The 17733-nt window shown below is 55.7% G+C and overlaps 1 protein-coding gene and 1 pseudogene across 1 annotated transcript; both read right to left on the minus strand.

Moving 5' to 3' along the window:
• Nucleotides 1–758: 758 nt before the first annotated feature.
• Nucleotides 759–878, minus strand: LOC136662636 (5S ribosomal RNA; annotated as a pseudogene).
• Nucleotides 879–11032: 10154 nt separating this feature from the next.
• EGR3 (early growth response 3) lies at nt 11033–13782 on the minus strand. The gene is made up of 3 exons (XM_066639647.1): nt 13623–13782; nt 11789–12153; nt 11033–11719 (listed from the first exon to the last, which is right to left on the minus strand). Exons 1-3 carry the CDS (start codon nt 13780–13782, stop codon nt 11033–11035), a joined length of 1212 nt encoding a protein of 403 aa, XP_066495744.1.
• Between the last annotated feature and the right edge of the window lie 3951 nt (nt 13783–17733).

Raw genomic sequence — 17733 nt, forward strand, 5'->3', positions numbered from 1 at the left:
AATTAGACAGGCACACTATCAGTTTTTTGACAAGGCACACCATGCTGCTGGTGGGGGGATCCCACCAGCAGCATGGTGGTGGGATCCCCCCACCACCATGTACAATCCCCAATGGCCCAACAAATAAATCACCCTCCCCCAAACTCCCGTGGCACACTTGCAGCCCATTCGCGGCACACCAGTGTGCCACAGCACAACGGCTGAACATAGTAACCATTCATCAGCTCTGTCATGGTGCACAGTGTCTGTGTATACCCAACGAGTGCTTCACTAACAACCATGCTCCCCTGCTGTGCAGCCCCACTGCACACCATAGCGTGCCTAAGAGAGAAGACACAGATTTTAAGAATACAGCTGGAGAGTTTTAGAGCCCAATCCTAGGCAAGTCTACTCAGAAGTAAGTCCCATTACAGTCAAGGGGGCTTATTCCCAGGGAAGTGTGTATAGGATTGGAGCCTTAGCCTATTGAGACTTTTGGTTTGTGCATTTAGGACCTGGTTACAGATACAGGTTTCCCCTGTAATTATGGGGGTTACCATGAAGCTGTGGATGGGTGGAAGGGAACCTGGATTTCCACAGTCTGTGGCACAGCCATGTGTCTGGGAGAAGGTTGCAAGAACCTTCTGTGAGAACAGTGGAAGATGAAGGTCACAGTACCAAAACTATGATGGAGGGCAGGTGGAGTCCTGGGTCAGTCAAACTGAGAGGGGAGATTTGGTGGTGGTTGGTCACCTTCAGTCTCGAAAGACTATGGTATAAGCCTACAGCACCCAGTATTCCCAGGCGGTCTCCCATCCAAGTACTAACCAGGCCTGACCCTGCTTAGCTTCCGAGATCAGAAGAGATCAGGCACGTGCAGGGTAACAGTTGCTGCCGAAGGGGAGACCAGTTTAGAGAAGAACCAGTGCATGGGAATCGCACGAGGGATGCCCTGCACAATCTGGAGAGTGGGAACAGGACTGGCCCTTCTTCCCAGAATCTGGAGAGACATGAAGCACCAAGAAGGCCAAAGTCAAGTTTGGATGGGGAGGAGAGTGTAATTGGGACCGTTCGGGAGGGTGATGCAAAGGCACATTTCAGCCAGATGTGGCAAGAGGGAAAGAAAATCTCCAGCAAAGAGACCTTGGAGGCAAGGAAGAGTCTCTGCCCACAGAACTCCCTGCAGGGGCTTAGCCCAGCTTAAGGGACAAGCATTACACAAAAGGATCAGCCCAGAGCTACTACCTGAGACTGAAGACTGACACGGATAAGGGAGAAGCAGGAGCGGCAGGAGGTGGGGCACAGGGTGCCACCAGTATCAGTGCAGTATTAGGTCAGGTTGGAGATCAAGATCTGAGAGGAGGAACTAACTGGCAGGTTGCACAGACTTGATGAAATTGACCCTGAGGGAGAAGGTGGAGAAGCACAGGTCTGATGGGCTGCCATTGGCAAAGAGAAGCCTGGTGATGCTGCTTTCTTCCACATGCAGGGGGGGGGGAAGGGAGGGAAGAGGGAAAAGGAATTTGGATGGAAAACAAGGAAGAGGGCTCTTCCCACTAGTCCTTTTCTGGGGAACTGGGAGGAAGGTGACTGAGGGCGGAGTCCTAACCCACTTTCTAGCACCAACATAAGGGCAGTGCAGCTTCGAGGTAAGGGAACAAGCATTCCCTTACTTCAAGGAGGCCTCCATGAGTGCCCCCCAACTGCAGGATGCAGCACACGCCCTATTGGCACCGCTATGCCATTGCTGGAAAATGGGTTAGGATTGCGCCCTAAGTACCGAACCCGCACTGCGTACAGCTTTTGGAGCAGCCATGATTCCACTGAGTGTCTCCACGAGGACCAAAGTCATTCAGATTCAAGCCCTTGACCAGCTCTGACTGCATGCTCCTGAGATGAGGCTGGGCTGAAGCAGAGGAACATTTGAGCCTCAGCACCTTTTTGTTTTTTTCAAACCACATCCAAATCCATATGCAGGCAGATACATAACTGCTTTGATATGGAACCACGTTAGTTAACACTGCCAAAGGCTTCCACGCAATAAAAATTAAACTTCCATAGCCTTATTTTGCCCTCTGCTGCTATTCAGATTGCAAGCTCTTGTGGGGAATGAGCCTGTCTTTGGCCTTATGCTACTCCGTCATGAATGATGTCCATCAATGGCACAATATAAACAAGGGCAACTGATTTTTTCTTTTTAACTACTTGGTGACGCCCACCTCCAAAAACATGCCCTTCTGGAAAGGTCAAAGGTTCTGCTTCTGGTGAAATACTTCCTGCACCAAAGTATTTGCATAAACAGTACCACCAAGTAGCTAAAACACAATGAAATGGGATACTGGAGATATAAATATCCTTGCTTCAGAAAATTCTGTGGGGCCTCATGAAATCTCACTCAGACGTTAATTCAAATTGGCTCGGGTGTGAGAGACGTGTCACATGGTGCAAGAAGGCGCTAGAGGTGCAGAGGCAAAGGGTAATACTGTATGGAGTTGCGCGATGACAGGGCCGCACCCAAACGGGAAGCGCGGGGATAAGCGTTCGGACTGCTTTATTTCTTAGCAATCTGGACAGGCAGGTAAACAGCCCAGTAATTACATTTGCAGATGATGCTAAACTGGGAGGTGTTACAAACATCAGCAAGGACAAAGGATTAACCTAAAAGGATCTAGGGAGGTTAGAAACTAAGCTAGATCCAGGCCAGACAAATACAAGCCATGCACAACTCGGGGGGAAGTGATCTTGGCGCAAAACTCTTCCTTCTCAGGGAGAGATTTGTGAACCAGGAAAGGAAGGAGGCCTAGAGGAAAGAGTGGATAAGAAGCCGGTTCACAATGCAGAATGGTAGCAACATTTAAATACTAATGTAATAATGAAGGACCTGAAAGCTTGTAGACTGCCCCTGAAACCCAAAGGTCACAGAGGTTCTGTTGGCAACTTGGTTAACAATGTCACTCAAGGGAAAGTACAACCAATTCCTGTCTATTTCAGTCTCTGCCAGGAAACAGTATCAGGAGAACCCATTTTCTTCTGGCATTCTCAGAGAACGAAGGGCGTCAAGAAAGATGGCAATCCAAGAAGGACAAAAAATTGAGGAGAAGACAACTTCATGGAGGTGGCAACTTAAGAAGAAAGATATGATGTTAGCAACAGATCATCCCAAATTCATTTTTTGTGTGCCTAGCACCATATAGAATCAAGTTGTAAGAGAACAAGCTACAGGCCTGATGGCTGAGCTATCTTTGTTTATTTAAAAAAAATAGCAAAGAGATTTTTGCTAAGGCAATGGGACTATTTGGGTGGGCTCTCGGGAAAAGCAAGAGCTGCCCGGCTACTGAGTATACTCTCCCCAAGGATGCACACATGATGGGGTGTGCTTGCCCTTACAGGGAAGTCTATAAATCTATTTCCCTTCCAGGAAAATCTGAGGATGGAGAATGGCTAAAACGCCATTTGAAGATGCAATGGGGTTTGGTCTCCAACTATCAAAGGAGCCTTGGGCAGGTGGCTACTTCCTTGGGCACCAAAGTTTTCACATAACGAAAGGAAGCACAGATGGCTTGGTTTTGTCCCAGTAGTGGGTCAGCCAGTGTGACTCAGGTTGAATGCCACCCCCCAGCTATCTAAGCTGGCCCTCCTGGGCTCCAGTAAGGCTTCCTATTTTTGTTGATAGCCCAGAACTGCAAACACAGGGAGCAAGAATTGTCAAGGCCCTCGCAGGTCACAATAGGTGGCTGCTGGGCTGCTTTCAGTTTAGGCAGGCCTGTTATGGATAAACCGATCATTGTCAGAAATGGTGATCACACAGACCAGGGCAATTAGAATTTGAGTGGGAAGATCAATTTCAGACACTGTGATGAAGTCAATGAAGGAAACCAGGCTGTATGAGCAAGGAAGAATGATTGGTTCTCTGCAGGGTGGTTGGTGTCAAACAAAGGACCCCAAAGACTACAAATGGATGGATGGGGCTGGTTTCTGGGGAAGATATAATCCAAGAAGGCAGTGGAGATAGTTTCCTTAGATGGTGGATTGATGGAGGGACCCACCTCCATCTGCTTTCACTGCTTCTTGTGAAATCACTCCTTCGATTTGATAAGGAAGAGATGGGATGGAACAGAAGCGGGAGGAGAAGAATGATGAGCTAGTGTCAGAGATGCTCCAGTCTGCTGCTCTACTCTCCTCACAGTCTAGTCTGCTCCATTCACCCTTCCGTTTTGAATACAAGCAGTCTTGTATTGGATGGATGGATGCCAAGAACAAGCAGTGGAAGGAGGCAGAGTGATGGAGACAGCAACTGACCTGCTGTTGAATAAGGCAAGGGAGCTACCCATGTGCTAATTTAGGCATTGGGGGGTCTTGGCCTGGCCCACAACATCCCTGCAAGCCTTCCATGCACTACTCACAGCCACCAGTAAACAACTAGCACAGCTTCCCCCCCCCCCAAGTGCAAGGCTCATAAAGGGAAGAGCATTTGGGGGAACTACTTGCTTAGCCTCACCAGAGTTATCAACGCCTGTCTGGCAGTCTCCTGGGCCAGATCGGATCGGAATGGAAACTGATGTTTTCAGATTGAAATTCTATTAAGTCACCTTGGGAAGCTCACTGTGGGAAAGACCATTCAGAGGACCAAAAACGAATGTGGGAACTTCATGAAATCTCTCATGTAAGACACACACCCGCAAATGCTTATTTTATAGCCAGCTGCATCCCAGCTGACTCAGAAGTGCAAGGCAGAAATATGATGATAAAAGCAGGCCACACCTATCCACACTTACCAGGGAGTAAGCCCCACTGACTCTAATGGGACTTGCTTCTGAGTAGACATGCATAGGATTGGGCTGTCGGTCCACAAGAAGAGGGGCACTGACATGGCCATAGTGAGATCCAATGCCAGCCTGAGGCCCAGCCCTGACAGAATTTTTCCAAGTAGCTTTCTCCAATAGATCCAGAGAGAGGAGGGATTAATTGCATCTGCATGTTGCAAACTTTATACTTATTACAAAGAATCCTGATATACCACTTTTCAACAAAAAGGCAAAGTGCAAACATGCAAAAGAAATGAAAAGATGCTTCCTGGGAAACATCGGCAATAGCCACAGAGAGGAACACGGCTCTGAGGCGCCCAGTTAGCAGAGGTCATGCTTACAGCGCACTCCTAGGCACACTTACCTGGCAATAAGCTCCACTGACTACTATGGAATCTACTTCTGAGTAAACCAAGCATGTTCTCTCAGAAGTTCCCTCTGTGTTCAGTGGGGCTTACTCTTAGGTAAGTGTGTATAGGATTGCAGTCTAAGAATGATCTCTTAGGATGGCAGGGAACAAATGTTCCCTTACCTTGCAGAGGCCTCCTTGACTGTCCCTCCCCTGCAAGAATTAGGGCATGCCTTGTTGGCATGGTTGAATCCCTGCTGAAAAGCTGGATAGGACCCTTGATCTATAATTTGTTCCACCAGAGTGGAACCAAAGTTCCTTGTCTTCTAGGTCTGTTTAGGACACAATCCTAACCAGGTCTACTCAGAAGTAAGTCCTATTTTGTTCAATAGGGCTTACGCTCAGGAAAGCGTGGTTAGGATTGCAGCCTAAGAGCCCAATCCTATGCACTCAGAAGTAAGTCCCTTTAGAGGAAAGTGTGGCTAGGATTGGTCTGTTAGTCTGCAGCTTTGAGTTTACTTCAGGAAGGTTTTTGATGGATTTGTTGTAGTGAATGAAAACCATGATCTGCATATAGGCCTATAGTCATTTTTAAAAATTCATGCTACAGGATGGCCTCAGATTAATTCTTGTTTACATTCAGAATGGTTTTGCAGACTAAATTAACTTTATTTATTGGGATCGATACCCAGGTACAGTAGAGGAATAGGAGCACTGTCAACGGAGTGGAGGGGGAAGCAGACAAGGGGCTGAACTTCTTCAGCGGTAGAGTCCATGTTTATTTCATAAGTTAGACATCTCAGTGTTCAATCCCTGATGTGCCTAGCTCAGCACTCTCCTTCCTTCTACATTTCCTCTTCCTCTCTGCCCCCCCCCCCATTTTCCAATCTAGGGAGTGGAAAGTAGTGGAGGCAGGTGGGCAGGCAGAGATGCCCCCCCCCCGCTGCTGCCTGAAGCAACCCACTCCATTGGCTTCATGAATGGGCCAGCCCTGAGCAGTGAATTTGTTTCACTTGTCATCTAAATTTCTGCATCCAGGGCAAGCAATTGAGAAGCAGTCTCGGTAGCTTCCCTGATCATGACAGAACCACTCCAAGGGGTCAGTTCACACCATCAGCAGAACCAGGAATCAAGCTATTCCCAGAATGTACCACTTCAGCGCAGCCCATGTTTTGAACACTCCCCTGTTTTAAAACAACCCTGCCTGTCTGAAAAGGCTAGGCCCAACCCTTCTCCCTGACATGCTAGTTTTCAGTATGCAAAGGTAGTTCCCCCTCTGCCCCTGCCATGGGGAAGCACTAAGGCAATAGCGCTCCCACTTCTGAACCAAAGTGGTACATTCCAGGGAAAGTTTTATCACATAATTCTGCTGATTAGGGTCAGTTTACACAATCAGACGCATTCCAGACTCCTGGTATTGGCGTTCAAATATGGAGGGTGGGAACAGGGGGACATTCAATACAATCCACAGGTTTCACCCCCTAGCTCCCACCAATCTGAACCAAAGCATGCCTCCCACTGAACAAAAGGTAGTAGCTAAGGGCCCAATCCTATCCAACTTTCCAGCACCAGTGCAGCTGCAATGCAGCCCCGAAGTAAGGGAACAAATGTTCCCATATGTTGAGGAGGCCTCTGTGACTGGCTCCCCACCACAGGATGCAATGCAAGCCTCATTGGCATGGCTGCACTGGCACTGGAAAATTGGATAGGGCCCAAAAGAGAAAGTTCCCCTCCACCCCCTCCCCATAATTCAAGCAACATCCCTTGGTTGACTTGCAAGGCAAAAATACTTCATTTCAGTTGAGCTGTACCCATTCAATGAAACAAACAAACATGACAACTAATTTACAGTCCACAAACTTCTGCTGAATTTGAAACCTTGGGACTTATGGTCCATTGCTCCCCAAATAAAAGAAGAGACAAATTGGGGATCAAAGACACAGAAATATAACCACTGAAGTTCAGGGTTCACAAGACAAGAGACCGACTGCTTCACCAAGAGCTAGATGGTTCTCCTGGATCCCCTTCACTTGGCTGAATTAAGGCCATACGCCTGTGGGTCCTTGTGATATGCCCCGCTCTGGAATATTAGACTTTATAATATTAGATCTTATAACATATATAATCTTATATATATAAGATAGCATCTGTCCTTCACAAGAACCTGTGAGGGTTTTTCCCAGCAAATCATTTTCAAAGAGCACACACCGTTCCTTTTGGTTCCTGCTGCCATTTCTAAAAACCTGTGCATGCTCACATGTTAAACGCTCAGGCTCTCAGAATGGCCATGTTTGCATGTTTTCCTTTACCTGAAGAAAGGAGGCTTTGGGAAGGAGACTGAGCATTAACAGCTAAGCCCTTAAGACCCTCCTTCATCCCAGCTAGTGCACATGCTTGACAATTCCAGCACAGGCATGATTTATCATATATGTGGTGTTTATGTCCACTGGATTTCTAGAATAAAATGGAAACAGGAGGGTAAAGAATACCCACAAATGATGCTTTGTGGCAATATAGCACCTGTGTCCATGCACTTCAGAGTCTTTAGTTACTAGGGCAGACCTAATAGAGGATCTCAAACCCAAAATTCTGCATTTTAGACCAGGGAAAGCAAGCACCACTCCAGATCACAAGCAAACAGGAAGCAGAAGCATAGCCCACAGAAGCTTACCCTTTGCAACAGAAGCTGAAGTGGCTGAGGATCAGATCCCACCTTAAATGAAATTCCCTTTGGCTAAACCCCTTTTATTTCAGTGGAGCTTAACTCCAAGGAAATGCACTTGCGTCTTGCAGCCCAACTCAGAGCCCAATCTTATGCAGAACTAGAATTATGCAGCACTCAGAATTAACTACTATTACAGCCAGTGGGGCTTACTCCTTGGTAAGTGTGGATAGCATTGCAGCCTCAGGGCCCAATCCTATCCAATTTTCCAGTGCTGGTGCAGTTGTGGCAGTCGAGTGAGTGCTGCATCCTGAGCTGGAGGGGCAAACACTGGGGCCTTCTCAAGGTATGGGCACATGTGCTCCCTTATCACAAGGCTGCATTGTGGTTACACCAGAGCTGGAAAGTTGGATAGGATTGGGCCCTCAATGTTCTCTACCATCTTTGGCTCTGGAAAAGCATAAGAGTGGAGCAGAGCATTCGACTCCACACAAGGAGGATTCAAGGTCTCCCTTTGTCCAAAGCGCCACCGTTCTGACCCCCCAGACAACAACCCAGAAAGAAATTTCACTCACATGACAGCACTTCGACAGGATGTCAAAAACAAGAGCTCACACAGAAAACACAGTCCAGGTCAGACCTGCACAGATTCAGAACACCTCCAACCCCATTTTTAAGTAAATCATTTCTTTCCTTTACATATGAAAAATGTTCTTTTTTTTCCAAAGCAGATAATATCCGACATAGAAGATGCTCACACAATTATATTTTAAAAAATCAAAAAAATCAAAAGATATTTACTACAAGGATTTGATTGTCAGCAAACACAATATATTTACTGCATTAGCATTTGCTCACAGTGCAAAAGGGACAACAAGACGTCTCGGTTCAGTACTTCCGATTTTTCCCCTTTAAAATGCCGTGTGCATCAACCATCATCTTTGCATTACAACGGGACAAAAGAGCAAATGAAATGTGGGTGTGAAAATTATCACTTTTTTCACAATATCAAGCATTTTAACCTTAGTATAAGGTACTATAAATCCATGAAATAAAAACATCCACAAAATATATTACATCTGGTTTGTCTTTTTTTTCTAAGTACTCAACTTTATACAAAAGTCTTTCAAAAAATATCATTCCCTTAGATTTTTTTTGTAGTTAAACCTGATTTTTGTCTCTTTCAGTTCACATAAATTAGACTGCATTTTTTTTTCTCTTTCTGAGAATTTCTTTTTTTGTTCATTTTAAAATTTTTTTCTTTTTCAACATGCAGACATCAAACCTGGATAAAACACAACTTTTGGCAACAAAGTTTTGTTTCGTTTTTTGTTTTGTTTTTTTAAATAATCATTTTTTTACTTAAATATCTGAGCAGTTTTATTAAAACAAAACCAAAGGAAAGAAAAACAAAGCCAGACATGCAATGAACATGCACGTACCAGAGGGAGAAAAGGAAAAGGGCAAATTGCTTTCTCTCCCCCTCGGTCTCTTTTAAGCGACCACCCCCCAAGAAACAAAAAATAAAATCACATTATAAAAAGTACTCAGTAAAACACTGGTTTGTTTTTTTTTCTGCATTTCTGGAAAGAATTGCCCTTGTGCTAAAAAAATACCCACCCCACCCCCAATCATGCCCAATAGCCCTCTTTCCCAAAATGACATTCCCGGGGTGAACTAGGAGGACCTGGAAGTTGCGAGACCCACATTCCACTCATTTTGTAAGGGTTTGCTTTTTCTAAACACATACACATTTCATTTGAAGTTCCCATGCACACATACATGTACACGCACATACACTGGCAGGTGTGCACTCTCTCTCTCTCTCTCTCTCTCTCTCTCTCTCTCACTCACACACACACACACACACACACACACACACACACAAATAGTGCTTTCAAAAGAACAGAATGGCAAAGGGAGGTGCATAAAGTGACCCCTGGAACAAGACACTCTGGAGGGCCTTCTTCCACCAACAGTACCCGAGCCTCGTCAGGAGGAGAATGAGCAGGGATCCATCCATAATACATTCAAGTCAGAAGGGAGGTGGAGGAAGGGTCCCTGGAGGCCCCCCACCCCGTTTTCTGGGGGCCTCAGCCAGCCACGCTTTCAGAGCTGCCAAGAGGGGGTGACCAGGAGAAGGATTTGGTGTAACGGGGGGGGGGCAGCCAATGATCCTCCCCCCACTCCTCCTTGGGAGGAATTAAAACGTGGAATGTCTGTACTGGCCTTTCCAGTTGCCCCCCATCACCCCCAGAAACAGGGTCTAAGTTAGAGCTGTGCAACACCCAGACCTCTCCCAGTCAAACCTCCCCATTTGTCCCCTAGAGCAGGAAGCGGGGGGGGGGCGTGGGGGGCTGTCCTCCCCTGTTTTTTCTGCACAAAGCTCTTCTTCGGGCCCACAGTGGTGGGGGGGGGCTGAGGCTGGAGCTGGGCAGGGGGCTGGAGGTGCGGGACAGGCTTCCCCGCGGTCTGGAGGGTGCATTTTGGACTTGGAGGGGGGGGGCAGAGGTCTCTGTTGCCAAGAGCGGGACTGCTCCAGGAGGAGCCGGGAGGGAGGCGCCCCCCCCCCCGTCCCCAGCCCAAGCCAGTCCAGCCCAGCACAGACGCAGCGAGCTCTGGCAAGCCATCCCCAGCAAGGCCGCACTTCAGGAGCAGGGGGCCGGCCGGCCGCTGGAGAGACCAGTTAGCCTGGACCACAGAGAGGGACACGGGACTCCCCCGGGGCTCCTCCTTGCGATAGGGGGCGGGCTGGGGGTTGGGGGGGAGGCTCATGGGGGAGGGGTGAAGGCAGCTCAGCACCTCTCGAAGAGCCCTCTCCTAGGCGTGTCTACTCAGAAGTAAGCCCCATCTAGTCTATGGGGTTTACTCCCAGAAAAGTGTGGCTAGGACTGCTGCCTTGGAGCCCGATCCTATGCGTGCCTGCTCAGAAGTATGTCGCATTCTAGTCTATGGCGCTTACTCCCAGGAAGGCGTGGATAGGATGGCAGCCTTCGAGCCCAGTCCTACGCACGCCTGCTCAGAAGTAAGCCCCATTCCGGTCTACGGGGCTGACTCCCAGGGAAGTGTGGACAGGATGGCAGCCCCCCAGAGCCTACTCCGAGGCCTGCCCCATTCTGGCCTGTGGGGCCAACTGCCAGGAAAGCGCGGCGAGGCCGGCAGCCAGAGTCTCTCCGCGGGACGCGTTCACACGTTCCGCGCGCTTTGGTGGCCCGCGAGGGGCAGGGGGAGGGCGGCTCAGGCGCAGGTGGTGACCACGGGGGGCGAGGCGGGGGCGGGCGCGGGCGGGTGGGCGGCGGGCGCGCGCTCGGCCTTGCGCTCCTTCTGCTTGAGGTGGATCTTGGCGTGCCTCTTGCGCTCGTCGCTGCGCGCGAACTTGCGGCCGCAGAACTCGCAGGCGAAGGGCTTCTCGCCGGTGTGGGTGCGGATGTGGGTGGTGAGGTGGTCGCTGCGGCTGAAGCTGCGCATGCAGATGCGGCACTGGAAGGGCTTGTGGCCCGTGTGGATGCGCAGGTGGCGCGTCAGCTCGTCGGAGCGCGAGAAGCGCCGGTCGCAGCCCTCGGCGGGGCAGGCGTGCGGGCGCTCGTGCAGCGGCGTCTTGCTGGGCCGGTTGGGGTACTTGCGCGGCCGGATGGGCTTCAGCGCCAGCGGCGGGTGCGGCCCGGGGCCCCCCTGCGGCGGCAGCGCGCCCGCGAAGGGCAGCGCCTGCTTGTCCTTGAAGGCCTTGAGCGTCTCCAGCGGCGTGATGGGCGGCGGGTTCACGCGCAGCGGGTCCAGCGCCGGGAAGGGCTTGTGCTCGGGCAGCGCGCCCAGCTCGCCGCCCGCGTGGTGGTAGAGGCCGTAGTCCGGCAGCAGCGGGAAGAGCGAGCCGTCCACCTTGGCGCCGAAGTCCTGCGCGGGGTAGCCGCCCTGCTGCTGCTGCTGCTGCTGCTGCTGCGAGTGCGGGTGCGCGTGGCCGCCCTGCCCGTGCCCGTGCCCGTGCTGCTGCCCCGCGTCGTGGAAGGGCACCGGCTCGCCCGCGTACAGCTCCCCGCAGGCCGAGTAGGGCGGCAGCGCCGGGTACAGCCCCTCCGCCTCGCCGGGGCCCTGCGCCGGCCCCAGGCCGCCCGCCGTCGAGCCCTGCGCGCCGCCCGCGCCGCCGGCCCCCGAGGAGGGCGGCGGCGGCGGCACCCCCAGGATGCCCGTGCTCATCAGGCTGATGATGTTGTCCTGGCACCAGTTGGAGGGCGAGTCGAAGGCGAACTTGCCCAGGTACGTCACCGTCTTGCCGCCCGCGGGGGGCGCCGGCTGGAAGGAGCCCGAGTACGAGGACAGCTCCTGGCCCGGCTTCTCCGCCAGGCCCAGGTCCATCACATTGTCTGCGGGGAGAAGAGCACGGTCAGCGCTGCCTGCCCGAGAGCCCCCCGCCCCGCCCTAGGCTCCCATGGGGCCCATTCCCAGGTAAGAGTGGGTAGGACTGCAGGCCCACAGCCCCATCCCAGGCATGGAAGGAAGCCCCACTCGAGGCAGTGGGGTTTACTCCCGGGTAAGTGGTGGTGGAGGCATGTCTACTCGGAAGTAAGCCCCGTTAGAGTCACCGGGGCTTACTCGCGGGTAGGACTGCAGCCACACACACTGACGCGAGAAGCAGGCCAGGCGCGAGGCAGGTAGGCCCCCTCGGAAGGCGCGCCGGCTCCCCCGCCGCCTCCAGGACTTCCACGCGGCCACCCGGCTGTGCCTGGCGACGGTCGTCCCCCCCGGCCCGGGGAAAGGGGGTGTGGGAGGGGAGCGGGTACCGGGAGCAGGCCGGCTGGGGCTGCCCGAGCTCAGCCTTCCTGGGCCGGTGCCTCTGCAGGCGCCTTCCCTTCCAGTGCCGCCGCCGCCGCCCTCCAGCGAGGCGGCCACCAGCCAGCGCGCCGCGGAGAGGCTGCGCGATCGGAGCTGGTAGGGCGCGGCGCGCAACTCCGACGTTCCGGGCCTGGGCGCTCCCCGGCCGCTCCTCTCCGCTGAGCCTTCCCACGAGCGGCAGGGCAACTTGCCGGCAGGGAAGGTCGGCTGGGCTGGGCGAGGGGAGTCGGGGACCAGGAGCCCCCCGCCCTGCCTGACCGGCTCCGGATTCCGAAATCCTCCCCGTGCCCCATCCTAGGCAGGTCTCCTCGGAAGCAAGTCCTATTATAGCCAGTGGGGCTTACTCCCAGGAAAGTGTGGCTAGGATTGTAGCCACAAAGACCCCTCCTAGGCATGTCTACTCGGAAATAAGTCTCATTACAATAAATGGGGCTTACTCCCAGGAAAGCGTGGCTAGGATGGCAGCCCCAGCCGCCTGCTTCCGACGCGCTCCCCTTGTTTCCGAGCTCGCTCCGGCTGGACTTCAGGAGGGGGGCGGCGAGGGGCAGCCTGGGCCGCGGGGAGGAAGCCGCAGCACGTGGAAGGGGACAGGGGGCCGCAGACACAGACACGCGCCCTGAGAAGGATGCGCACACACGAGACACGCGGACACGGGCAGGACGCGCAGCCCCGTCCTCAAGTCCGCGGGCAGGCAGCAGAGGCCGCCCTCAGGAGGACCCGGGAAGAAGGGGGTCTCCACGGCCCTCCCCCTCTCCCCGCCCACCCCCCACCCCAGCAGGCCGGTCTCCTCCACACCCCCGCTACCTTCCAGCTCCTCCCCGCGGCAGGTCCTGCCACTCTCCTCGGGAGCAGCGATGGCTCCAGCCTGAGGAGGAGGAGGAAGACTGGGGGTGGGGGTGGGGGCTGCTGTGCAGGCGCGCAGCCCCCTCCCTCCCCCTCCCCGCCCCCACCTGGCAGGCAGACCCACCCACGCCCCCTCCTCCGCCCGCGCTCCCCTCACCTGCAGCCATGTGGTTGCCGTAGTGCGCCGCCGACACCTCGCCACCGCCGGAGAAGAGGGTGAGCGCGGGCGGGAGCTCCTCCGGGTACAGGTTCTCAGGCAGCTGGTTCAGCAACGCGCTCATGGTCCCCGACAGCTTCTCCACCAGCTTGCCTGTCATCGCAGTGCTGGCGGGGGAGGGGCGGGGGGCGGGGGGCGGCTCTCCCACCGCGGGGGGCTCAGCAGCGGCGCGGCTCCAGGCTCCCCTCCCGACAAGGCGGCATCCGAGTGGCAGCTCCGTGCTGGGGAGATCATGCGGGAGGAGGGGGAGGGAGGGGCGGGGGCGCAGTCCTCGGTGGGTCCCTGGAGGTGTTTCCTGGGGGGAGGAGGGGGCGGCCGGGCAGAGGCGACTGTGGGGGCGGGCGGGGGTCCTTCACCCTCCCGGCCCCCCTCCCCGGCCGGGCTGCGCCTCGCTCCGCTTCCCCGCCCGCCGCGGTCCTCCTCCCGGGGCTCTCCGAGCAGCTCCAGCGACTGCAGCCCGAATGCTCGGCCAGGGAAACCCGCCAGCCCATTTATATGAGCGACGGGAAAGCTCCGTGACGTAGCTGCCCATATATGGACAGACAAAGCCCTGCCGAAGCCCAGCCGGCGCGACGTCACAATGGAAGCTCCGCACAATGGAACCTTTGCGAGCGCCGGGCAGGAAGCGCCAGCAGCCGGCCGGGCAGCCCCGCGCAGGGCAGCGGGCAGGGGCCGGCCTCGCTCGGCCAGGGCTTCTCCCCCTGCGGAGCGCGGGAGCCACAGAGCCCCTGGGCATCCTCCTGGGGCTGCGACCCCTGGGAGTCAGGCTCTTTGAACACAATGAGTTTACTTCCGAGTAGGCAGGCAGGGGGTGTCTCCACTGCGTGCCCGGGACCCCAGCCGGGCAGGGGCAGGAGTAGGGCAGCCGCTCGCCCCCTCTGACCGTGGGGGGAGAGTTCCCACTTCCAAGCAACCCCCCACAGCAAGCGCCCTCCCTCTGCTCCGGCCTGCCCAGCCTGGAGAGTGCGAGGGCTCCATCCTGTCCAGCTTCCCAGTCCTGGCGCAGCCCTGCCAATGGGGTGTGCGCTGCATCCTGGGGGGGGGGGCAGTCACGGAGTCCACCTCAAGGTATGGGAACATTTGCTCCCTGGCCTGGGGGCTGCATTCTGGCCGCACTGTACTGGAAAGGTGGATGGGCCAGGAGGGCCCTTAACAATCCGTCCCGTCCCCCCGCCCTGCAACCAAGAATTGCCCAAGGGGAGTCGCATCACCAGAGGAAGAAGGCGAGAAACTCCTGAGGGGGGGGGTCGTGATTTGGAAGACCCAGGAGCCCAAGGGAGGCCAGGGAACAAGCAGGGGAGGGAGGCGGACACTGGCATGGAGAGGGGCAGGGGCTCTCTCTCTCCCCCCCCGTCTCGACAAAAGGGAACTAGCTCCTGAAAGGTGTCTCCCCCCCACAGCAGTTGCGTTCAGCCTGCAGCGTTAATGTGGCTGGGGGGCCGCCAGGCTGCAAGATCCGGGTCAGAAGAGAAACGCTTCTTACATTCACTGGGGAAGGGGGGGGGGGTTCCAAGCGGATAAAGAGAGAATGATCCTTGTACGATGATATTTTACATTTATCTCCCTTCTTTCATCCAGGGTGGCCTTGAGAAGGATACTCTTGTCCATCTGGTCCTCACACCAACCCTGCGAGGTAGGCTAGACGGGGGCGCAGTGCGCCTCTGGGTCCAGGTCACCCTCCCCGCAGCTTCATGGCCGATTGGGACTTCTTTGAACTCGGGTCTCCTCCCCCAGCCCACCTCCAGCCATTGTCAGGAGGCCAGGGGTAGCATCCCGGGGCTGATGGGGAGTGCATGCCCCAGAGGCCGGCCCCAGTGCTCCAGAGCGGACTTCCCGCGCCCGGTGGGGAGCAGGTCGGCCTCGTGGTCACTCCCCCCCCCCAGGCCCGCCGCTTTGGGTCCCGGTCTCCTCTGGGCACCGGGCTCAGCCCGGCTGCGAAGACGCGAGCGCGGGGAAGGAGCAGGCTTGCCGGGCGCCGCGCTTCGAGCCCTGCCGCCAGAGTTTGGCGCTGGGGCGGCGCCAAGCGATGCGATCTGGGCCGACCCTCCGAGTTGCAGGGCCCGCTCTGCACAAGGGGGCGAGGGCGATGCGGCCTCGGGGAAGCCGGGCTGGGCAGCGGGCAGGGAGAGGCGGGAGCAGCGCCAGCCTCCAGCCATGTCTACTCAGAAGTAAGTCCCATTGTAGCTAATGGGGCTTACCCCTAGGAAAGTGTGGGTAGGATTGCAGCCTGGCAGCCCAATCCTGTGCATGTCTACTCAGAAGTAAGTCCCGCCCCCTTCCCTGTTGGGGGTGGGAAAGTGCTGCCGCCAATGGGGGGGGGCTGAGTGTCCCCTGGGAAGGCGAACCTGTTCCTGAGGATGAGCTCGGCCTCCATGGTGGGGGGGCAGGTTTCAACACCGCCATTCCTCACCCCCCCATTTCATTTCAGGATCTCCCACCTCCGGGGCTTCCACCCTCCCACGGCTGCGATCATCCCCATCCCGACTCCTTAGAGTGATGGGAGCGCATCTCGGCTGCGCTCCGGAGTAGGGGGCGGACGGGGGCGGGGACTGGCTGCCCCCCGTTTCAAGAGCCCCCCAATTCGAAGGAGCCCTCGGGATCTCCCCCCTTGGAGGTTTGTGAGCGCGCTATCTCCAGCCTGGCGGAGGCTCCTCGCAGCAGCCCCAGAGCCCCAGCCTCTGCGTGTCCACTCAGAAGTAAGCCCCAGAAGAGTCCATGGGGCTTACTCCCAGATGTGCGGAGAGGATTTGCAGCCCTAGAGCCCCATCCTGTGCATGTCTACTCAGAAGTAAACCCCGTTAGAGTCAATGGGACTTACTCCCAGGTAAGTGTGGATAGGATTTGCAACCCCAGAGCCCCATCCTGTGCATGCCTACTCAGAAGTAAGCCCCACCAGGACTCTAGCGCTCCTTCCGAGCCTGCCCAGCCCGGGGGTCGCGCGGGGCGCAGGGGTGCGGCTGCAGGCCCGGGCCGGGGGCTTCCGCTTCGCCTCCCCCGGGAGCCCTGGAAGGGGGCGCGCCGACAGGTGCCTGGGGGCGGCTGGCTGGCTGGCTGGTTGGCCGGGAATCCTGCGCGGGCGGCGCCCCCCGCTCGCTGCACCCCGGGGCGGGCGGGCTGGCTGGGCCGGCGGCCGAGGGGAAGCTCCATACAAGGGCAGGATCCGGCCCCGCCCCGCGCTCCTTATTTGGCGGCCGGTTCCGGCTGGGCCTCTCTGCCCCCGCCGCTGGTGCCAGCGGAGCCGGAGCGGAACCCGCCCGGGGGAGGGCAACGTGCACGGCCAAGCCCGCTCCTCCCAAGGGGTCTGGCGCGGACGCAGCCTCCTCCTGTCCACGCTTTCCTGGGAGGAAGCCCCACTGACTGCAATGGGACTTACTTCTTCCATTGCATGGAAGACATGCATAGGATGGGGCTGTGAGGGTGCAATCCTAGCCCCACTTTCCCGGGAGTAAGCCCCATGGACTCTAATGGCGCTTACTTCTGAGTAGACATGCATAGATCAGGCTGCCAGGCTTCTTTCCTGCTCCCCAACGCGCACCTCCGTGGCCTGCATCCTGGTGCGCACTGCAAGGCAAGCGAGAGTCGAAGTGCCCGGCAAGCAGGCCGGCTGGCCAGCCACTCCAGGGGGTCTGGCAGGCTGGCCCAGGTGCAGACGGAGGACATATGAAGGGCACAAGAGCCCCGCAGGATCAGGCCCAAGGGGGCCCATCTAGTCCAGCTTCCTGTATCTTACAGAGGCCCACCTGATGCCTCAGACAGCACCTGAGACCACAAGAGACCGGCATCCTGGTGCCCTCCTTTGCCCCTGGCACTCAGGGACAGCCCTATTCTAAAACTAGGAGCTTGTGCATACCCAGCATGGCTTGTCCCCTGAGCTGATGGACCTTTCCTCCAGAAATCTGCCCAATCCCTTTTCAAGTCATCCAAGCCAGATGCCATCGCCACATCCTCTGGCAAGGAGTTCCACAGATTAATTACCCCCCTGGGTTAAGAAGCATTACACCAAGACAATAAGAACATAAGAAGAGCCCCACTGAATCAGGCCCATCTAGTT

The sequence above is a fragment of the Tiliqua scincoides genome, chromosome 11 (genome assembly GCF_035046505.1).
Source record: "Tiliqua scincoides isolate rTilSci1 chromosome 11, rTilSci1.hap2, whole genome shotgun sequence".
NCBI lineage: Eukaryota > Metazoa > Chordata > Lepidosauria > Squamata > Scincidae > Tiliqua > Tiliqua scincoides.

Bases quoted from the DNA above. Each gene is read 5' to 3' on its own strand.
- EGR3 (XM_066639647.1), bottom strand. From the start codon at position 13,782: ATGACAGGCAAGCTGGTGGAGAAGCTGTCGGGGACCATGAGCGCGTTG. The intron at 12,154-13,622 runs GTGAGGGGAGCG...TTCTCCCCGCAG, and splicing joins CGGCAACCACATGGCTGCAG to ACAATGTGATGGACCTGGGC. The intron at 11,720-11,788 runs GCGGGGCAGCAG...CAGCAGCAGCAG, and splicing joins AGCCGGTGCCCTTCCACGAC to CAGCAGCAGCAGCAGGGCGG.